The sequence below is a fragment of the Lonchura striata genome, chromosome 24, assembly GCF_050655825.1.
Source record: "Lonchura striata isolate lonStrDom1 chromosome 24, ASM5065582v1, whole genome shotgun sequence".
Lineage (NCBI taxonomy): Eukaryota > Metazoa > Chordata > Aves > Passeriformes > Estrildidae > Lonchura > Lonchura striata.
Window position 1 is genome coordinate 4,759,347 of NC_140726.1, and position 23,186 is coordinate 4,782,532.

The following is a 23,186-nucleotide window of genomic DNA, read 5'->3' on the forward strand; positions in this document are numbered from 1 at the left end:
GAATGGGAAGTAGTTTTAAGAAGGTAGTTCTAAATGGAAAGCAGTTTTAAGAATGCAGTTTTGAATGGACTGTAGTTTTAAGAATGTAGTTTTGAACGGATGGTAATTTTAAGAATGTATTTTTGAATGGAAGGCAGTTTTAAGAATGTAGTTTTGAATGGAAGGTAGTTTTAATAATGCAGTTTTGAAAGGAATGTAGTTTGAAGAATGTATTTTTAAGAATGTAGTTTTACATGGAATGCAGGTTTAAATAGGGACCAGCTCCAAGCAAATGTAATCCCAAACCAGCCCAGCTTTGGGGGAAATAGGGATGTTCCTGCAGCTCAGGGTTCCCAGATGAGCCCTGAATATCCCAGGGAGTCTCTGCAGAGGGCAGGAAAGGGGAGGAAGTAAAAAAAACATTATAATTTCCAGCCTTTTGATGGTTAATATCTCTTTAGATGAGCAGGGCTCGTGAGTAGGGTTGAAGTGCTGAAGGGCTTTGGGACTCCCTGCACAGCCCCTGGTAGCCACAGAGCCCAAAAGAGTCCCTGCAAACCCATCTCAGATGGACATCTGACCCCACAAATCTCAAAAGGGTCCCTGCAAACCCATCTCAGATGGACATCTGACCCCACAAATCTCAAAAGAATCTCTGCAAACCCATCTCAGATGGACATCTGACCCCACAAATCTCAAAAGAATCTCTGCAAACCCATCTCAGATGGACATCTGACCCCACAAATCTCAAAAGAATCTCTGCAAACCCATCTCAGATGGACATCTGACCCCACAAATCTCAAAAGAATCTCTGCAAACCCATCTCAGATGGACATCTGACCCCACAAAGCCCTAAAGAATCCCTGCAAACCCATCTCAGGTGTGCACATCACCCCACAAAGCACCAAAATGTCCCAGCAATCCCATCTCAGGTGAAAATCTGACCCCAAAAAGCACCAAACTGTCCCAGCAAACCCATCTTAGATGGACATCTGACCCCACAAAGCACCAAACTCAGGTGGGCCCCTGGCCCCACACTGTCCCAGCCTCTCAAACCCTTCTCCCTCACCCTCCTGACTCCTGAAATGAGGAAAGCCCAGACCAAGCCCTGCCCCAGCTCCCTGTGGCAGTTACCTTCCGGACCATCTGTACAAAATCCTTGGAGTTCTGAGGTGACAGCCCCTGGAGCTGGCAGGTGCAGGCCTCCAGGGAGGATGCATGAGCCACTATCAGGATGTTATTTCCTGAAATCAAATCAGAAACACAGCCTGAGTCTCGGGGTCTGGGTGTTGAGGTGACCCCAAGAGTGTAAAATCCTCATTTCCCAGCCCTGCAGCCAAAGGAGGAGTCTGGATGTGCAGGATCAGCTCCTCAAGGTTGTTTATTTTCCCTTATCCAGAACATTCTTTCTCTGACCTGCTGAGCTCTGTCCAGCAGCTCGGCCATGGCATTCTGTCTGCCCTCAGGGGGTGTTTGCATTTTATACCAAAAACTGCCTGTGCCATGTTTGCAATAACGTGCCAATATCTGTCATTTATGTTGGACAGTGTGTCTGTGCCTTAAACCAACAGAAAAGTGTCACCAGCACAGCAAGACATAGAGGGCAAGGAGGAGGAGAAGGTCAGGACATGCCCAAACCTCTCCATCTTGTCCCCTTGAACCCCATTCTAAAAACCCTAAAATTCTACTTTTTCACCCTGTGTTAATTCAACTACGACACTGCTCAAACTCTTGTGGCTTGTAATTCCTCACACAAAGTTGGCAGGTTTTTTCCACGGGTGTTTTTGACTTTGTGCCAGGGTCTCTGAGCCCCTGCCAGGCTCTGGGGGTACCCAGGGCAGCAGAGGGATGAGCTGGGCTCCCACAGCAGCTGAGGAGGGAGGTAAAGCCAGATTTATGGGCTTTATCAAGCAGCCTTTTAAAACATTTTATCATATAACAACACATCAAACTGTGAATTAAGGGGGAAATGGGATTTGTTAATGCGTTTAGAGCGTTTCTCAGTTTTCAGGGTAATGATTAACTCACTCCTACTTGGTTTAAAAATGTTTTCTGGAGAAAACAAGAATTCCAGTGAGATTTCAGCTGTGTTGGGAAGCAGATGCTTTTTGCCTATGCAAAAATTAATTCCTATTACAACAAACACTTTAATTTCACTTGCTGGCTTTGTACAGTGGCAGGTTTGCATTTCCACTTCCAAGATCCTTTACAACCAACACCCCACTGTGCTTTTGAATTTTGTGTGCAAACCATTAAAACCAAAGCTTAGAATGCATAGACAGGTCAGTGAGATGAAATCAGTGAAAAGATCAGAATTCAGGAATTCTCAGAATGTTGTGGATCAACAATAACAGATGGGGATTTCTTTTAAAATTTCAATATTGTGTTTGGAGAATGTTCTAAGGTCTTTATGGGAATAGTGCAGGTGAACCTGGTGGGAAGAAATGCTGATGTCTACTCCAGCTCAGAAGACATTCTTTTCCAACTCTTTCCCAGGCTTCTGCCTGGCTAGAAACTCTCCGTTTCTCTCTTTGACTGAATCTGAGACCCACAGGTCCAGACCAGTGGAATCTGAGACACACAGGATCTCACCTGTGTTGGCAGCTATTCCCATCCCCCTTCTTTTTCCTCTCTATCCTTTCTATTTCTTTTCTGACCCCGACTATGGCATTTATTGGTTTTTGCCCCTAATAAAGGTGCATTTGTTGTTGATAGTCCCCTGCTGTTTGTCTTCTGCACTTTGGCTAAGGAACCATGGACGTTCCAAGAGGAAGGGAAGTTCCAAGAGGCGTGTGGCCCCTCGGAGCCCCTTTTCAGGGGGCTTCAGGGTGGGCTGGAACAAGGCTCGGGCCAGTGGGGCTACAGACACCTGATGTTTTAGGAGAGGGGTAGAGGTGTGGGGTGACCCGTACATTCTGGGGGTGAGAGGGAACAGTCCACTCGAGCCCTGGCCCCATCCGTAGGCAGGGCGTTGGGAGGACCGTTCTCAGTTATTTGTGGCCAATTCTGTTTCTCCACCCTTGCCAGCGGGCGGGCAGCGGCGCTCACCTTTGCCTTTGCACTCGCCGATGATTTCCTTGGTCACCTGGAAGCTGCGGCTGATGTAGGTGTCGTAGGACTCGGACACCGCCAGCTTGCTGACAGGGATGTGAGGTCTGGGGGGAAGCACAGCCAGGAAATGGGCCTTTGCTTTACAGATATTTGGTTTATAACAAGACAGAATGTATTGTATGCATATGTTTTATAATTGATATAAAGCGGAATTGTATGTACATTATGTATTATATATACAATATTATATGTACAATTGCCAGTGATGTGGGAAATTTGGTTTCTAACAAGCCATAATTTATTTTATGCATATGATTTATATAGAAATATATGTATATAATTGATATATAAATGTAATTATATATACATTATATATTATGTATAGAATATTGTACATCCAATTGCCAGTGATGTGGGCAATTTGGTTTATAACAAGTCATAATTTCTTTTATTCATCTTTTTTATAAAGAATTATATGTATATAATTGATATATAAAAATGTAATTAGAATTATATATCCAATTGCCAGTGATATGGGCAATTTGGTTTATAACAAGCCATAATTTATTTTATGCATCACTTTTATATATAATTAAAATAATTATAATAAACACAATAATATAAAAATATAATCATATATACTATATAATATAGCATATAATTAATACAATAATTTTTATATATATTTATATAAAATATGAATAATATATATTTTATCTATTTCATACATATGTTTCATATATAATTATGTGTTAATAGAATTTATATATACATATATAAAAACTATATAGATTAATACATTATATATATATTTAATATATTATATATTTTTCAATATATAATTTTCAGGATCATATATATTTAGATATATTTAGATATATTTAGATATTCTATATGTGTCTATATATAATATCAATGTATCATTTTAAGGTCATATATATATTTATATATATTTATATATCTATGTTGATATTCTATATATGTCTATATATAATATTTATGTCATTTTCAAGTCACATATATATTCATATATAGAATATATATTTTTAATATACATATACACATATTCTATATAGAAAAATATATATTAAAAAAATAAAAACATGGAATAATAGATATATATATATTATATATATATATATATAATATACAAATATATTTTATGTATTTTATTAAAATATATTAAAATAAAATATAAAAATATATTAAAAACATAAAAGTTAAAAATCTATTAAAAAGATCAAATAACTATAAAAGCGAAGTGTGCTGTGTGTACCTGTAGGTTGTATCAACGCTGAGCGTGGCCGCAGCCAAATCCGCGGGCGGGATCCAGGCGGGCAGGGAGCTCCCGGACACCCACTTGGTCCACTCGAACAGGCCAGGCTCCACCCGGATCTTCAGCTTGTTCTCCTGCTGCATCCCTGGGAAAGGGGAGAGGAGAGAGAGCAGCTCTAATGCTTCCATTTGGCTGGTAATATATTGGTTTTCTATGGGAAATTAAGTGTTTATTTCATGTATGCCCTACCATTCATTTGCAAATAATCAAAGCATTATTTTAAAAGTTGTTAATTATAAAAATAAATTTAAAAAAATCCATTTCTAAGGTCCACTCGAACAGGCCAGGCTCCACACAAATTTTTAGTTTGTTCTCCTTCTGCATACCTGGGAAAGGGGAGAGGGGACAGGCAGCAATGGGAAGGGAGAGAGCACCTCTAATGCTTCAGTTTGGTTGGTAATTTTCTATAGAAAATTCTTAATTTTTTTATTTAATGTATGCCCTACCATTTACTTCATTTACTTGTAAATAATAAAAAAAAACCCTATTAAAAAAAAAGTTATTAATTATAAAATTAAAAAAAAAATAATTGATCTAAGCGGTCCACTCAAGCTTGGCTCCACCCAGATTTTCATGCTGTTCTCCTGCTGCATCCCTGGGAAAAAAGGAGAGGAGGCCAGGCAGCAATGGGAAGGGAGAGAGCAGCTCTAATGCTTCAGTTTGGCTGGTAATTTATTGGTTTTCTACGGGAAATTAAGTGTTTATTTCACGTATGCCCTACCATTCATTTGCAAATAATCAAAGCATTATTTTAAAAGTTGTTAATTATAAAAATAATAAAAAAAATCCATTTATAAGGTCCACTCGAACAGGCCAGGCTCCACCCAAATTTTTAGCTTGTTCTCCTTCTGCATACCTGGGAAAGGGGAGAGGGACAGGCAGCAATGGGAAGGGAGAGAGCAGCTCTAATGCTTCCGTTTGGCTGGTAATTTATTGGTTTTCTATGGGAAATTAAGTGTTTATTTCATGTATGCCCTACCATTCATTTGCAAATAATCAAAGCATTATTTTAAAAGTTGTTAATTATAAAAATAAATTTAAAAAATCCATTTCTAAGGTCCACTCGTATAAGCCTGGCTTTTTGTGGTGTTCCCTGCAGGAGCTGCAGAGGGCTCGGCCTCGGGGCCCGTACCTCTCAGGATGTTGTGGGCTGTCTGCACGCAGCGCAGCGACGGCGAGCTGTAGATGTAATCCACAATGGTGTTGGTTTCCAGCAAGGCTTCACCTGCGGGGAAGTTGAGCTCCTTGTCAATAAATCCAGGTAGATGGTCCTGCAAGGAGCTCTGCTCATGGCTCTGGCCAAAAAAAACCTGCCAGAACTATTGCAAAGCTGGTGGGTTTAATTTCATTTCATTTTGAGCAGTAAATCAAATTATTCAACACAGCTCAACCCCAGCTGAACTCCTCTGGCTGGATGCTCTGCTGGCATAAATCAGCATTTCATTTCACAGCTGGGAGAGCTCTGCAAACGAGGTAAGGATCACCTCCACTTCCAGGCTGGTTAATGTGTTAATATCAGGGGTTTAATATTCCTGTATTGGAGTTTTCATATGCCTGTATTGGGATTTTAATATTCCTGTATCGGGGTTTTAAATGTTTCTGTATCAGGGTTTTTAATATTCCTGTATTGGGGGTTTTAAATGTTTCTGTATCAAAGTTTTTAATATTCCTGTATTGGGGTTTTAAATGTTTCTGTATCAGGGTTTTTAATATTCCTGTACTGGGGTTTTAAATGTTTCTGTATCAGGGTTTTTAATATTCCTGTATCAAGGTTTTAATATGCCTGTATTGGGGGTTTTTAATACCACCAGCAAAGTGTGTCCTTGTCCCTTGAGTGCCACAGCAAAGTGACCTTTGGAAGAGGAAAATTGCTGGGAAAGGTGAAGGAACTTTGCAAAGCTCCTTGAAAATTTAAATCCCGCTAGCTCAGGGCATCCAATCCATTTTTTTCTGCCCTGCACCTTTCCTTCCTCTGATGGGGGGTGTGGGAGGAAGATAGTGAAGCTTCTGGGAAAGATATTCATGGAATGCTTTGGGTTGGAAAAACTCAAAAACCCCATGGGCAGGGACACCTGGTTGCTCCAAACCCTATCCAACCTGCCTTTGGACACTTCCATGGATGGACAACCTGTGCCACACTCACGGGGAACAATTCCTTCCAAAAATCCCTCCCAAAATCCCCCCCAAAATCCCCAATCCTTTGCCTGCTGAGCAGCACTTACCCACGAGCCTCGCCTGGGTGCAGCCCAGCACGGTGATGGGAGCATCTTTCTCGTAATCCCTGAAACCACCACTCCTCTGAGGTAAATTGTGAGGCATGTTCAGGTTACTGCGCATGTACCTGCCTGCACGAGAGGTGCCAAGCTGGAATTATTCCCCCAGATGGAGGCAGGAACCTTACACCTGATTTTCTCCTCTCCACCCCTGACTTTCCCCTCTCCATCCCTGATTTTCCCCTCTCCTATTCCTGACTTTCCCCTCTCCCACCCCGGATTTTCCCCTCTCCATCCCTGATTTTTCCCTCTCCTATTCCTGACTTTCCCCTCTCCCACCCCTGATTTTCCCTTCTCCATCCCTGATTTTCCCCTCTCCACCTCTGATTTTCCCCTCTCCACCCCTGATTTTCACCTCTCTACCACTGATTTTCCTCTCTCCATCCCGGATTTTCCCCTCCCCTATTCCTGATTTTCTCCTCTCCTATTCATGACTTTCCCCTCTCCTATTTCTGATTTTTCCCTCTCCCACCCCTGATTTTCCCCTCTCCTATTCCTGATTTTCCCCTCTCCTATTCCTGATTTTTTCCTCTCCCACCCCTGATTTTCCTCTCTCCCACCTGATTTTCCCCTGTCCATCCCTGATTTTCCCCTCTCCACCCCTGATTTTCCCCTCTCCACCCCTGATTTTCCCCTCTCCATTCCTGAATTTCCCCTCTCCATCCCTGATTTTCCCCTCTCCATCCCTGATTTCCCCTCTCCACCCCTGATTTTTCCCTCTCCCACCACCTCAGCTCTGCTTTGCAGGTCCTATCTAGGCTTGGTTCATGAGCAGGTTTTTTTTTTTTTTCCCCTTGTAAACCCACCAGGAAACTCACAAAATTAAATTGAACACCTCTCACCAGCCCAAAATCAGCACAGAATGTTGCTAAGATTCTAAATTTTTTTTTTTTCAGGACCGATTTCCCCAAGGGAAAATAATTTCTATCCCACAACAAACATTATGTTTTTACAGGAGGCTGAAATGTCAAAGCTCTTCAGCCATGGTTTAGAAAGAAGGGAGTTGTGAAATCATCCTTTCACTACAAGGTATTGGGTGGTTTTGAATAGAAGAATTTGTCTTTTAGCACAGATTTCTGATCAGCTCTATGGCCAACACAGCCTGAAGTTAGAATCTGTTCACTACTCTGAAACCTGAGTATAATACTGGCTTGAAAACAGCAATTTATGCCCCCAAAAAACCCCTCTGAGCAGTGTTATTTTCATTTAACAAGTGAATGGCTCCATTTCATGAGAGCCAGCAGTGCAAAATATTTTCTTGATGGCAGCAAATGTTTCCACTGAACGCTGACCACCAACATCATGACTGCATTTTCCCTTTGGTGATGTAACTGCAGAGTGTAATCACTCCTGCAATATTTTCCCAAATATTGCCACATGGAGTATTTCCTCCCTAGATGTGAGGAAATTTGGCTGCTGCTGGCTGCACAAAAATCATCATTTTATGTTAAAATCCACACTTCCCACCAGGCAGTGGCCACTTCTCCTTCTTCCACGAAATCCTGGGAAAACCCCATATAACAACAGTGAAAATAACGGGCAGAACACTTCAAAGTTCCAGCAGCAAATGCTCCACTTTAATGTTATAGCCTAATTTTAATCCAGTTTTCCATGTTATGTTTTATTCTAATTGGTTGGTGACTTCCTTGCCACTCAATTCATTGCTTAGAAGGTGCCTGTGTGTGTTTGTGCTAATTCTCTTTACACAGGTGTTTGCATTTTTCCTTTGTGGATTTTCATGGGATAGATTTCTTAAATTTTCACAGATGCAGAATGTCTTTTTGCAAGAACAGATTGTTACGTAAAACCCATTCTCATGGCTCTTTTCCATGGGAAATGAACAGGCTGCCTGTTACTGCAGGTGAAATAGCAAGGCCTGACTTTATACTGGAAGAGTTTTTACAGCGATTTCTGTGAGCCAGAGAGAAGTTTGAGAAGAAGATCCACGTTTATCCCTGAAAGAATTCTCTACCAAGGTCCTTGACATAGAAACCAAGAAAGAAAGAAGGATAAATAAGAGATACAAATAAGAGATAAATAAGAGATAAATAAGAGACAAATAAGAGATAAATAAGAGACAAATAAGAGATAAATAAGACATAAATAAGAGAAAGAGATAAATAAGAGATAAATAAGAGATAAATAAGAGATAAATAAGAGACAAATAAGAGATAAATAAGAGATAAATAAGAGATAAATAAGAGAAACCTGCAGCTGCCTATTCCAACGAGCACTTTGTTTGCATTTCCTGACCAATGAATTAAGTATAAACTGAAGAGTTTTGTAAGAATGTATAAAAAGCGTGCATGCTGTAATAAAACCAGGTTTGAAACCTTCTGAAAATGCAGTGCTGCTCCGTGTTGTGACTGTCTCAACTATGACACTATAAAAACTTGATCTGGGGAGGTTTTACCTCTGTGCACCGCCGCAGGGCTCACCTTTGGCATCGAAGCACTGGGACAGCCAGTACTTCCCAAAAACCACGTCCATCCTCTCGCCGTGCCTGCACACGAACAGGCAGCGCTTCCGAGGGCCCGGCTGGCTGCTGATCCTCAGGGGCTGCAAGGGAATTGATGCCTCAAGTTTGGGCTTTCGTATTTCCCACCTTCTGTGCTGCATTTATACCTCAGAACTCCACAGAAAGTGTCAGCAGCTCTGCTCACAGCTCAGCACACAGAACAATCCTTTTCCAGCCCAGAACCAGCTCAGCACACTGAACAATCCTGAACCAGCCCAGAACCAGCTCAGGCACACAGAACAATCCTTTTCCAGCCCAGAACCAGCTCAGCACACAGAACAATCCTGAACCAGCCCAGAACCAGCTCAGGCACACAGAACAATCCTGAACCAGCCCAGAACCAGCTCAGGCACACAGAACAATCCTGAACCAGCCCAGAACCAGCTCAGGCACACAGAACAATCCTGAACCAGCCCAGAACCAGCTCAGCACACTGAACAATCCTGAACCAGCCCAGAACCAGCTCAGGCACACAGAACAATCCTTTTCCAGCCCAGAACCAAGGACACCGCTGCAGCTTCAGCCCCAAAAATGCAAACAGCAGGAATGGAGGGGAGCAACCTGGGAGGGTGGGACTGCAGCACCTGCAGCTGGAATTGGACAATTAACCCGATGTGGAAATGGACTAAAACTTATAAAAATGTGAAAACTCGTCACCCGGGGTACACCTTGGGTGTAGCCCTGGCTGGGCTCCTGTACAGCTCAGTGTGTGTCCTTTAAAAGCCTTTTAATAAATCCCTGCTTTATTCCGGGGAAATCCAGGGCTTCCCTCTGGCTGCCCTGGGACCCTGGCAGGGTCAGGAACCCCCTGGACAGAGCCCCCAGAGACACTGGCTGTGATCTCTGCCCATGGAAAAGAGTTTTCAATCTTACAGGATCAATTACCAGCTCTGAGTGTTTGATATCAGTAATAATTAAGTGTGGCATGGGTGCAAAAGTAAAATTTTAGGATTCTAGATGAGGGGTCCAAAGGGGACAAGATGGAGGAAATTGGGTGTGCCTTGTCCTTTTTCTCCTTCTTCATGCCCTCCATGTCTCACTGTGGTGTTGGCATTTTTCTGTTGGTTCAGGCTGGGGACACACTGTCCAATGTAGGTGACAGATATTGGCACGTTCTTGTAAATGCAGCCCAGGGAGTTTCTGGTATTGAATGTTTGTCACATCCCACTGAGGGCAGAGCCCCACACGCTGCCCTGCAGGACAGAGCTGGGCAGGGCAGCAGAACATGTGAGAGATAAACAGAATAAACAACCTGGAAACCAGCACAGACCAATTATGGCTTCTGCTTTGGCAGGGGGCTGACAGACAGAGACTTTCTACAATCTCAGAATCATCAATACCACGGATTCCATCATTTTCCTTTAACTCTCTCCAGCCTCTGTTCCAGGCAGCCTCTCCAGGCACCAAAGTTGGCAGCAGGTTTGACCTTCAGCAGAGTGGAGACATCTGAGCAAGCCCCAGGGGCCAGCCCCAGGCTCCCCCTGCTTTGTCCTTGTGAAACATCCCAGGGAAGGCTGCAGGAATTATTGCTTTTATGGGTTTGTAGGGCTCTTTGGGAATTTATTATCTTGGTACATTTATATATACATATAACACTGGTACATTTACATTTATTATAGGTGGTATAAAGCTGCTGAAAGGGGCAGAGGATGGGTCCTGCCACCCCAGCTGAAGAGGCAGTCTGGGGATGGGGTTGTGTCATGAAATAACTCTGTAACTTGTACTGCAGGGAGTGAAAAGATAAATTTTTGGGGGAAAATCCATTCACCAGAAATTTGTCCTAATAATTTCTGTCTGTGATAATAACAATTTCCCACCTGCACGTTCTGGCAGATGATGGTGAGTGGCCCAGCGTCCCCTGGCCCTTGCTCTTCCTGCTGCCTTCTCTCCAGAGCTCCATCAGCAAAGGCTTGAAGGGATGGGCAAGCTGTGCTGTTCAGAATGGAGTAGGACCTGCCAAAAACAGAAAAACATTGTGTTTGGGAATGCTCTTTGTGCTCAGGCTGCTCTCAGGATGTTTCTGTAGCCTTCAGGAGCCGGTGGTAATTGCTGTTGTGATGTTATTTCATTATTATTTGGGTTTTAGTGCTGCCCTGAGAGCACCTCGCCAGGTGATGCACACACGTGAGGAGACCAACTCCATCTCCATGGGCTGTTCCCTTAGAAACAATTCACAGAACAATCCCCAAATTTTGGCCTGGGAGGCTCTCTCCACCCTGGAATAGTCTCATGGAAAGTGCCAGGACCTTCCTGATGACCACAGGATGCTCACTAACATCACCTGGGGACCTGTCCATGCCACTGACCATGGACTTGGGCTCCCAAATTTGGGAATTAAAGGCTACAGGGAGTCTGCACTCACCTTTCTAGCAAAAACTGTGTCTTCAGCAGAAACCTGGGGTCTCTCCCTGGGCATTTTTCAGGGTTTCTGCGCCCAAAACAGCTTCTACCTTCCCTGGCAGGGACTCAGCCCTGCTGTTCTGCAGTTTTCAGTGCTGCCTATTCCCCTTCCCACCTGCTTGGGAATTTATTCCCCCCAGTGCTTTTCCTGTTCAGGGCAGACAAAGGGATTTAACAGACCCCACTCTCCCTGGAGGGCCTTGCCTAATGGTGTTCCCCCTGAATAAAGCTCTTATTCCCAGATATTCAAGGACTTTGACCAAAACCCTGGGGACTAAAATGTGTGACAGGCAATTACAGAAGCTGCCTCGACCCTCTGCTGACTCAGTTACCTCTGCTTAGTCATTAAAAAAAAAAAAAAAAGAACATTATCAGGTAATGGATGTGGTCATTTACTCTGACAGAAAGAGTTGCCAGAGCTGGCACTTTTCAGTGCCTTAAATACATCAGGAGCTGCTTCCTGATAGCAGCAGTTAGGATAAAATCTCAGAGGGGTTTCAGAGCTGGTAAAACAGCCCCGAGTGACTCTGCCAGCGGGACAAAAATAGGTCACCTGTGTGATTTATGTGATTTAAAGGAGATAAAAACCCACAAGGATGTTGGTCCTGATCTATTATCTGGTGGAATCAGGGTGCAAGGATGGCACTGGATTATTCCTGAGTTCCCAGCAGGGGCTGGCCCTGCGCTGAGGAATTGTTCTCCTCGTTGCCCAGATGCAGGTGGAGCATTGGAGTCAGCACTGCTCCATCCTCAGTGACCCCAGAACTTGAATATCTCAGTGTGAACAGAATCTCAGTTCTCACTTAGGACCACCTCTATTTCTGTACAAAGTGAATTTCTCCCATCTGTCAGCCCTTCCTCCCGTTTAATCCCTTTCCTGCCTTGCCCATATGACATTTTTTAAGGACACTGGTCTGGAGAATACCAAGGATTTTTTGGTTACTCCACTTCCCTTTGCCCCCAGAAGCTACCACACAATTTCTCGTCTTTCTTTCTCTCTAAACATTTTAATAAAGGCCACAAACGCTTCACCATCTATTTACAGATGGCAGGATTTGCTGGGAATGGTGATGAGGCAGAGGCAAACTCTCAGTGTGCCTGGAGAAGAGCCACCAGCCTGTCTCCAGTGCTGCTGGAAAACACAAACTGCTGAGGCTGCTCCAGCTGAGTCATTCCCTAAGGACAGGTCATTGTTTGGGAGCTTTTCCCCAAAAACCCTGGTTCCATCTCCTGTCTTCTGGATGGTGCCTTGTCTCCTCTACTCTGGCAGGGAAAAATGAGGGGTAAATGAGTGATTTCTGTCAAATGAATTCCCACTAAAATCAAGATGAAAAGATGAGGGCTGCATTCTCAACAACAGGGTCCTAAAAACCTGGCTAAATATCCTAAGGAATGTTCCTGACCCAAAGCCCTTTTCAGCAGGGAATTATGCACGGAAGGAGTGTCTCTTCCCAAATTAACTCTCAAATTTACACCTTGCTGGTCGCAGGCAGAGGTGCCTGCACAGCAGTGCCTCCAGCAGCCATCTGCTCCAGCTCCATCACCCAGCAGCCAGCCTGCAGCTCACAGAGAGCTGCTGCACCACCTCAGCTGCAAAAATCACCTTGTCCTCTAACCCCACGCTAGGGGAGAGCATCTGCTGCTCCTTGGCTGAGGAGACGAGGCTCTGTGTGCCAGCTCCTTCCCCTCAGTGCCCTTCTCAGCATCCCTCCTCGTTGCCCCTGGTGAAATCCCAGCTGCTGCTGCTGCCTTCAGTTTGAGCTTTCGTATTTCCCACCTTCTGTGCTGCATTTATAACTCTGAACTCCACAGAAAGTGTCAGCAGCTCTGCTCACAGCTCAGGCACACTGAACAATCCTGAACCAGCCCAGAACCAGCTCAGCACACAGAACAATCCTGAACCAGCCCAGAACCAGCTCAGGCACACAGAACAATCCTGAACCAGCCCAGAACCAGCTCAGCACACAGAACAATCCTGAACCAGCCCAGAACCAGCTCAGGCACACAGAACAATCCTGAACCAGCCCAGAACCAGCTCAGGCACACAGAACAATCCTGAACCAGCCCAGAACCAGCTCAGGCACACAGAACAATCCTGAACCAGCCCAGAACCAGCTCAGGCACACAGAACAATCCTGAACCAGCCCAGAACCAGCTCAGCACACTGAACAATTCTTTTCCAGCCCAGAACCAGCTCAGCACACAGAACAATCCTTTTCCAGCCCAGAACCAGCTCAGCACACAGAACAATCCTTTTCCAGCCCAGAACCAGCTCAGCACACAGAACAATCCTGAACCAGCCCAGAACCAGCTCAGCACACAGAACAATCCTGAACCAGCCCAGAACCAGCTCAGCACACAGAACAATCCTTTTCCAGCCCAGAACCAGCTCAGCACACAGAACAATCCTTTTCCAGCCCAGAACCAAGGACACCGCTGCAGCTTCAGCCCCAAAAATGCAAACAGCAGGAATGGAGGGGAGCAACCTGGGAGGGTGGGACTGCAGCACCTGGAGCTGGAATTGGACAATTAACCTGATGTGGAAATGGACTAAAACTTATAAAAGTGTGAAAACTCGTCACCCGGGGTACACCTTGGGTGTAGCCCTGGCTAGTCTCCTGTACAGCCCAGTGTATGTCCTCTAAAAGCCTTTTAATAAATCCCTGCTTTATTCCTTTAACTCTGTCCCAGGCAGCCTCCCAAGGCATCACTGAGCCCCTTTTTGCAGCCAGGGAAAGGGGAGGAGCAGCTTCACCTACCCATGGAACACCCAGGTCCCACATTCATCCGCCTTGGTGATGTAGTTTTCGGGCAGCAGCCCCGAGCAGCCGGTGGCAAGGGAAATGCCATAAATCCACCCCTCACTCGTGCTGCTTTGCTCCACTGGGGACATGAAAATGAAGTCCCCTGGGACCAGCTCCAGCTCGTCGTCGTTCTGGGGGGTGTAGGGGTAGATCACTTGCAGAGTCTGGGGGAGAAAAAGCACAAAATGTTGTTAATGGGTATCACATCAAACGGGCCCCTAGCTGGTAATAATTAGTGTAGATTGCAAGTATCACAGAAGGCTGAATAATAATCTTTATTAAAAAAACCCACTGCTCTTTTTGATACCCTAGCTCACTACAGGTGGAATTGATTAGTCCTTTAGTTAAAACACCATCACCACTGGCTAATTAAAAAACCACCCTTTGCTAAACAAATCTCCATAACACATTGCACATGTTCACAGCAGCAGCAACAATCAGCAAGTGAAGATAAGAATTGTTTCTCATTCTTTTCTCTCGTCTTCTCACAGCCTTTTCCTGTGAGAACCCCGGGCTTGCTCAGGGGTCTCGTGTGGTGGTAAAGTCTCTTCTCTAACCTGTACTTCCAATGCAAAACTCCATAGCTTTTTGTTGTTCCGTCTCAAGGCAGTTTATTGTGAGTTATTTAAAAGATTTTCTTCTCAGGCTGCAGCTGTTTGGTCAGCGGCCTGGGCAGAGGCACACACACACCTTTGACATCCTCCCTGTCTGTGTCTTCTTCTTCTCTCTCCTTGCCCAGGGCTGCTGCTATCTTTTATATGATATATTACGTGTTATATGTTTATAGTTTTTCCCCCAATACCTACTACCTATGTTACAAGGTGCTTTTCTACTCTAAACCAATCTTTGAGTGCCAACATCACCAAGAACATGGAGGTGAGGAAGAAGAAGGAGGAAGAACAGGATCAGCCCACTTTTCTCCATCTTAGAACTTCTGACCCCCATGTACAAAGTAAAACCCCCCTGTACAGGTGCTAAAACCCCCCTGTACAATACTAAACAATTTTTCTCTACTTTGTAATTACTTCTACTGTACTATCTAACCCTTTGTGACTGCTTGACTACCTTCAAAGTTGGTAACTCATTCCATGTTTCAAACCCAAAATCACAGCTGTTTGCAGCTGCCTGCCAGGGTCTCAAATGCTTCTGACCTGGGCCTGGAACCTCCAAAAATGTCTGAGGGACATTTTGAGTTCCAACATTTTCCCAGAACGATGCCTGGGAAAGCTGTGTTTCTCTCTGTGGCCAGAGAGCTGCTGCCACAAATCACAAATGGAAAGGGACCTTCAGCAGAGGGGTGACTTTTCGGGGTGGTTTTTTGGGGTGAAAGGAGCTTACCTCGTGGTTGACAAAGCGAATGTCGCGGGAGAAGATCGCGGCCACCCAGTCACAGCCCAGCTTGACGTCGATGCTCTGCGCCAGCTTCTCCAGCGTGGGCAGGTGGCTGCTCTGGAAGTGATAGGCCAGGGTCACGTGGAGCTGCTTCTTGTGGGGCTCCACGTGGACATCTGCAAAGGGGAGAGCAGGGTTGAGAGCCCCGTCCTGCCAGGGTAGTGGCTGTGAACTCCAACCCTGATGCTGTTGAGGCAGGGACGGGCAAAATGACTCGCAAGATTTCAGAAGGCAAATCAAAATTTATTCACAAGCACCTCTCTCTTTTATAGAGAGCATCATGAACATTAATTTCTTTGGTCTTAAACTAAAAACATTTCACCTGATTGGCGCACTGGACTTAGGTCAGTGTGGCAGAACATCCTATAAACAATATGAACAAACAAGATAATCGATTGTTTACATTCCTCCCAGACTTTCCCCAGGCTTAGCCTGGCAGAAATCTTTCTCCTTTTCTCTCAGACTGAACTGAGGATATCCACACAACCCAGCTGCACTTGCAAAGATGCTCCAGTGGGACAAGATGGAGCTCAGCTGGAAATCTGGGAGTGGGAGGTTGTTGCTATTGTCTTAGGGACAGCTGAATAAAGCCACACAGGCTCCAAGATCTTCCCAGGAGGCAACAGCAAAGTTTCTTAGACATCACATTATTTTATAAACTGTCCTGAGAAAGCTGGACCTGATGGGTTCCTCAATCAACACCCCTCTGCTCATTGGTTAATTAGGAACAGCTTCTTGTAAACATCTTACAAGTAAACAACACCTTCACAACAGCAGCTGCAAAGATTAAAGATGATTTTAATTCTCTCTCTGAGCTTTCTCAAAGCTCCCCCAGAGCAATGCCTGGGAAGCTGATCTGGCTTTCTCTCTGAGCACTCTCAGCATCCACAGGAGGTGTTTAACCTTGCACCCTGGATCAAATGATCAGAGATTTGGGGTCTGATTCAGCCAAACTGCCAAACAACGGGGGTGTGACAATCCTTATTGCAACTGGGGACATGCAGGATCTCCTGCCAAAAAAAAAAAAAAAAAAAAAAAAAAAAAAAAAAAAAAAGATTTTTCCAGGCAGGAAAATCCAGGAGGGTTCATGAGGATCTTTCCAAAAGAAGCAGGTTAAAAATCATGATTTTTACTCTCCCTCCATTGTTCTCTCTGTTGCACTAAATTACAAATCCATGGAATTTGCAGGTTTGTGCAAGTTGATTAAATCTTTTCCCTGGACATTAGTTGTATTAACAGTTTAACTACTGAGGGTGAAGTATTCCCAAAATGTGGAAGCATAGTAATGATTCAAAATGATCCTGCAGAAACAAAATGAATGTGCACCAGGAGATGATTCCAGGTGAAAATATTTGGGCGCTTCCAGTAGATGTGGAAATCAAAGGATACATTGTTTGCACGTAGTTTATTCTTGCTTATTCAACCAAAAATTGCAATTAGATTTGACTGATTATTCAGTCACAATTGCAGCTATTCAGAGTCTTGGCTCCAAGTGCCAGCCAGGGGTGGCTTTGCAAGCTCATCCATCTTTTTTTGTTGTTGTTTTTCATCAGCAATAAAAAATATGTTCAAGATCTCTGAAAAACCCCCAGAGACTTTAACGTGATAACCTGACCAAGCTGTGGCTGCAATGCAGCAATTGCCTTCCCCTAAAAAACCCCAATTTGGCCTGAATTGGAGCCTTTCAGGGGCAGACTGTTGGAAGCCACCAAGGCTTCTTTATTCTGGGTCAGTGGGCTTTTTTGGATTAAAAAAAAAAAACATTTGGCATTTCTGGGAAACACTTTTCCCATTCTCACATGGCTGCAGTGTCCTTGGACCCACCCGATGTCTGCCTTCCAAAATCACCTTTTTAAAGATAAAATTCCCTCCCTCTTCTAAAGGGAAGTTCCAGGTCAGGTGCAAGGAGCAAATTCCAGAGGTTCTGGAGCAGGGACAGACTCGGGGCATCCCTGCATGGTTGGGGGGTGCCTGCCCAGCATGGCATCACCCCAGGAATGCAGAATTTGCTGCATTTGGATGCATTTAAGCTCCAGGATAGGGCTGGGATTGGGAAGGAGTGGAGCAGTTGTGCTGTGGGCAGGCCAAGCCGAGCCCTGCAGTGCTGCAGGGTGGGACCATGGTGTTGTGGTTCCCAGTTTGGAGGTGACTGGAGGACACCCAGAGAGGTCGTTCAGCAGTAGAGAGGATGAAATTCTGGTTATTCCCCGTCCAGAAGCAGGAAGAGGATCATGGACACAGCCCTGTGAGCTCTGAGGTTGGGAAAGGCACTTGGGGTCTTCTCCCAGAGCCCTTTTCACAGCTCAGAAACGCAGGGAGAAAACAACCACGGCCTCGAAATGGCCGGGGAGAGTTCTGTGGTGGTGGCTGGAGGCGGCGAGCTGGGCAGGAAACAGCTCAGAGCAGCTCTGTGAGAGGGTAAAGAACCACCAAATGTCAGCTTCCCTCCCAGAACCAGCACTGCGAGCCCAGGGGGAGAGAGCTCCCAGCTGAGAAGCCAAAGCACCGCTGGGAGTTTGAGTTTCCACTTAAAAATCAGGGATTTGGCTTCTGAGCTTTGCTTCGTGGTGGCATCAGAGCTCTGGGGTTCTGAAAAGGCCCAAACTGGGAGATCTGGCAGCTGCTTTGCTCCTTCATGGCATCAGTTTTGGTTTTTCTGACAGTGCCTAAACTGGGCTCTCCTGTCATCAAAGTTTTGGTTTTCTGTCAGCACTCAAGCTGAGCTCTTTTGGCATCCAAACTTTGTTTGTCCTGCCAATGCCTATGCTGGGCTCTCCTGACACCAAACTTTGGTTCTCTGCCAATGCCCAGGCTGGGCTCTATTGACACCAAATTTTGTTTTCTCTCACAATGCCCAGGCTGGGCTCTCCTGACACCAAATTTTGTTTTCTCTGCCAATGCCCAGGCTGGGCTCTCATGACACCAAATTTTGTTTTCTCTCACAATGCCCAGGCTGGGCTCCCATGACACCAAACTTCATTTTTTTCCTGGCAATGCCCAGGCTGGGCTCTCCTGACACCAAATTTGTTTTTTTCCTGCCAATGCTCAGGCTGGGCTCTCCTGACACCAAATTTTGTTTTCTCTGCCAATGCTCAGGCTGGGCTCTGCTGACACCAAATTTGTTTTTCCTGCCAATGGCCAGGCTGGGCTCTCCTGACACCAAACTTTGTTTTTTTCTTGCCAATGCCCAGGCTGGGCTCTCATGACACCAAATCTGTTTTTTCTGCCAATGCCCAGGCTGTGCTCTCCTGACACCAAATTTGTTTTCTCTCTCAGTGCCCAGGCTGGCAGCTCAGAGCAGCCCTCACCTGCTTTGGCAGCCGCCTCTGCAGCAAAGTCTGCCGCGAACTTCTTGAGCACCTCGGCGCTCTCCTCCTTGACGAAGAGCCCGATGAAGTTGGAGGAGGTGTAGAGCTCCAGGGGCAGCGGGGTGGGGAATTTGCATTTCCAGCGCATCACCGTGGCCTGCAGGGCTTCTGTGAGAGCGTCCACCTTGCTGTCCTCGCACTGCCAAGGAAGCAGGGCAGGCAAGCTCAGGGAAGGAAAGGATGTGGCTGGGTGCCAGTGGTCTACCCTTCCACCCTTCCCCTCATGCGGTGAGAAAAAGCACAGGGGCGTGGGGAAAGAAAATAGAAAATCTGTGTTTAGAGATCCTCGGCCCCTCCCTTGTCCTCAAAGCAGGATCAGCTATCCCCAAGTGACCTCCCCGAGCTCCCCCCACCCCTTCTCACGCTAAGGATCACTGGAGAGGATGAGAACTCAAGTCTGTGCTGCTCTTCCCTGAAAACAACAGCTTAAAAACCCAATTACCTCCTCCAGCAGCGCAGGCATTGGCAAAATCCCCCCACATCACCCCACAAAGCCGGGGTGAAGTCTCCAGGCTGAGCCTGGCAAGGAACGGCGAAAGGAGAGAGGGGAGAGGAGCTGAGCTTTACCATGAAGAACTGGCAGAGGGTGATGTGGGGGAAGATGTTGTGAGCTTTGTTCTTGCCACAGATCTGCTTCGACTGCTGCCAGAACTCGGAGAGCTTCTGCGCCAGGGGCCCGGTGGGGCGCAGGTACAGCACGTACTCCCGGGGCAGGCTGTCATCCAGGAACGGGTCACCCACGTGGGAGAAGAGCCTGGCAGCCAGAAAGAACTCTTCAGTCGAAGGAAGAAGAGTTTTCTTCCCCCAGCTGTAACCCAGTGTGAAAATGGACTAATTATCAACGTGTGAAAACTCGTCACCCGGGGTACACCTTGGGTGTAGCCACAGCCAGGCTCTTGTACAGCCCAAGTGTGTGTCCTTTAAAAGCCTTTTAATAAATCCCTGCTTTATTCTGTAGGAATCAGGGCATTCCTCTGGCTGCCCTGGGACCCTGGCAGGGGTCAGGAACCCCCCTGGACAGAGCCCCCAGAGACACTGGCTGTGATCTCTGCCCATGGAAAAGAGTTTTCAATCTTACAGGATCAATTACCAGCTCTGAGTGTTTGATATCAGTAATAATTAAGTGTGGCACGGGTGCAAAAGTAAAACTTTAGGATTCTAGATGAGGGGTCCAAAGGGGACAAGATGGAGAAATTGGGTGTGCCTTGTCCTTTTTCTCCTCCTTCATGCCCTCCATGTCTCACTGTGGTGTTGGCATTTTTCTGTTGGTTCAGGCTGGGGACACACTGTCCAACGTAGGTGACAGATATTGGCACGTTCTTGTAAATGCAGCCCAGGGAGTTTCTGGTATTGAATGTTTGTCACATCCCACTGAGGGCAGAGCCCCACACGCTGCCCTGCAGGACAGAGCTGGGCAGGGCAGCAGAACATGTGAGAGATAAACAGAATAAACAACCTGGAAACCAGCACAGACCAATTCTGGCTTCTGCTTTGGCAGGGGGCTGACAGACAGAGACTTTCTACAATCTCAGAATTATCAATACCACAGATTCTGACACCCAACAAACCCAGCTCCCCTTGATGGCTGCATTTCCTTGTCCCTGTATGGGGAAATGCGGCTCTGCCTCACTTGCAGCCCATTAGCACTGCTCAGGAACACAGAAAATTGGGTTTTACTTTCAGGCTGATGCTCTGAAGAACGAAGCCAGGTCACTGCTTCTGCCTTTTCTGCCTTTCAGAGTGCAAAACACAGGGAGGAGGGCACCAGGGATCGCTCCAGGTCTCTGAGCAGGCAGAGGCTCCTTCTCTCACCTGCTCCTGCCTTTGCTGCAGCTCACAAACCCTCCAGGGCAGCCTCATTTCTGCACTGCTTATTTCCAGCACCTCACTAACTCTGCAGCTGCTTTTCAGACAACACCCCTGTTTAAACATTCCACATTCTAATGGCTGAAACCCTAAATTCACCATTTCTGCTGCTTTTTAACATTTAACATTTTTTTAACTTCATACCAACCAGTCGCATGCTGCTTGAACGCTCCTTCCACCTGTCGATGCCAGCGCTTTTTGTCTGCAGAGAGAGCAAAATAAAGAGAATTTCAGTGCTGCTGGGTCCTGTTGCTGTGTGTTTGGGCACTCGTGGGATGCCCTTTCCAATTCTCCAACCCCTGGGGCTATTATTTTTTTTTTTTTTTTTTGCATGTGCCACCTGTCAAATCCCCAAAAACTGTTTGAAGGGCAAAGTCATGCAGCCAGCACAAAATATGAAATGTAGACCTCTGGGTTTTCCCATTTTTCTGGACAGAGAAACACCAGCATTTAAAGGTCTCTTTGCTGGCAATTTCAGCATGAAACCCCAAAGATTTGGGTCTGAAACTCCAAAGATTTGGGTCTGAAAGTGCAAGAGTTGCACTGAGGAGGAGTAGAAGAATTCAACAGCCACGAGAGGGCACAAATAAGGATTTTTCCAGCTTAGCAAAGTTCCCTTTAGTCCTCAAAGAGCTCTTCTGCTTCTTTCCCTTCAGGATGCCCCCGAATCCCTTTTCCCTCCAGCTGGGAGCACCCAGCTCTCCTGTTCAGCACGTTTCTGAGCAGAGCAGCACCTGGAAACAGCTTTAAATGTGGAATTGTGTTTTCCAAGTGCTCGGCAGCAGCACGGGAAAGCAGCTGTGGAGCAGCTCAGCTCTGTGGCACCAGGGACAGCCAAAGGGAGGGATTCACCCACAACCCAAATGCAGCAAGAATTACGAGTGAAGAAGGCAGAAAATGACAGAAAATTTAGGGTCATGAGGCAGAGACAGGAGATCAGTTGGGGAAGGTGCAGAATTCCCCATGAATAGGGGATTTCAGAGCTTCCTACTTAAGGGAAAGGGGGCAGATCCAGCCTGTGGGTCTGGGGTCAGGGACCCTCCAGGACTTGTGGCTGTGTCTGTGTCACCCCTCCTGTCTGCAGAGCTGCATTTCCAAATTCTCTGACACCCCCAGAGGGTTCCTGAGCGCTCCCCCCAGCCCCAGCCATGTGCTGTTGACTCAGCTGTGCTTCAGCCTTCCCCACCCCTTGAACACACACATTTGGGTTCGTCTGGAGGGTAAGAGGAAGGCAGAAAGATAATGCTGATAATGGTAAAAAAACAACAAAAAAAAAAGAAGAGAAAAATAAAGGGCTGTGTTGCAAATGTGTGATGATGAAAAGACTTCCTCCCCGAGCTGTTTTGCTGCCCTTATCTGCCAGCATTCCCTGGAGATGAGCAGAGGGCTGGGCCCAGCAGCTGCCCTCTGGGAGGATGGGTTGATGGATTTGGGGTGGTGAACGCTGTGGGTTGGTGCTGCTGCCTCGCCGACCTGGCTCTGCTCTGGAAAATGTTCTGTGCAAAGCAGGAACTGCTCTGCTTCGGAAAGCAGCTCGGGCAAAGGAGCTGAAAAATCAGGGGCACCCCTCTAAAAGATAAGGAGCATCCCATCCCTCTAAAAGATAAGGGGGACTTCTCTAAGAGATAGGGGGATCCTCTCGAAAAGATGAGGGGCACCTCTCTAAAAGATCAGGGACACATCTCCAGAAAATAGGGGGGCACCTCTCCAAAAGATAAGGGGGAATTTCTCTAAAAGATAAGGGACACCTCTCTAAAAAATAGGGGGCACCTCTATAAAAGATAAGGGGAAATTTCTCTAAAAGATCAGGGGCCTCTCTCTAAAAGATAGGGGAGACCTCTTTAAAAGATGAGGGGGACTTCTCTAAGAGATGGGGGGTTCCTCTCTAAAAGATAAAGGACACTTCTCTAAAAGATAGGGGGATCTCTCTAAAAGATGAGGGGCACCTCTCTAAAAGATAGGGGTGACCTGTTTAAAAGATGAGGGACCTCTCTAAAAGATAAGGGGGAATCTCTCTAAAAGATAGGGGAGACCTCTTTAAAAGATGAGGGGAACTTCTCCAAAAGATAAAAGGGGGATCTCTCTTAAAAGGGGGATCTCTCTCTCTAAAAGATAAAAGGGGGATCTCTCTCTCTAAAAGATAAAAGGGGGATCTCTCTCTCTAAAAGATAAAAGGGGGATCTCTCTCTCTAAAAGATA

At 45.9% G+C, this 23,186-nt stretch overlaps 1 protein-coding gene across 3 annotated transcripts in view; it reads right to left on the reverse strand.

Annotated features, from left to right (window-relative positions):
- The window catches only part of UBASH3B (ubiquitin associated and SH3 domain containing B), a 76,432-nt gene that overhangs the window by 2,886 nt on the left and 50,360 nt on the right, over positions 1-23,186 (reverse strand). For 2 of the 3 annotated variants that reach the window (XM_077788004.2, XM_085560401.1), the window contains exons 2-13: positions 21,136-21,189; positions 19,689-19,875; positions 19,062-19,260; positions 15,700-15,869; positions 14,317-14,525; positions 10,975-11,110; positions 9,078-9,198; positions 6,589-6,711; positions 5,499-5,591; positions 4,307-4,451; positions 3,028-3,134; positions 1,114-1,223 (exon numbers count right to left, since the gene is read on the reverse strand). In XM_077788004.2, the coding sequence (XP_077644130.1) occupies positions 1,114-1,223; positions 3,028-3,134; positions 4,307-4,451; positions 5,499-5,591; positions 6,589-6,711; positions 9,078-9,198; positions 10,975-11,110; positions 14,317-14,525; positions 15,700-15,869; positions 19,062-19,260; positions 19,689-19,875; positions 21,136-21,189 (1,654 nt within the window). Of the gene's footprint in view, positions 1-1,113; positions 1,224-3,027; positions 3,135-4,306; positions 4,452-5,498; positions 5,592-6,588; positions 6,712-9,077; positions 9,199-10,974; positions 11,111-14,316; positions 14,526-15,699; positions 15,870-19,061; positions 19,261-19,688; positions 19,876-21,131; positions 21,190-23,186 lie in introns of all 3 variants that reach the window. The other variant, XM_077788006.2, reaches the window with a different exon arrangement.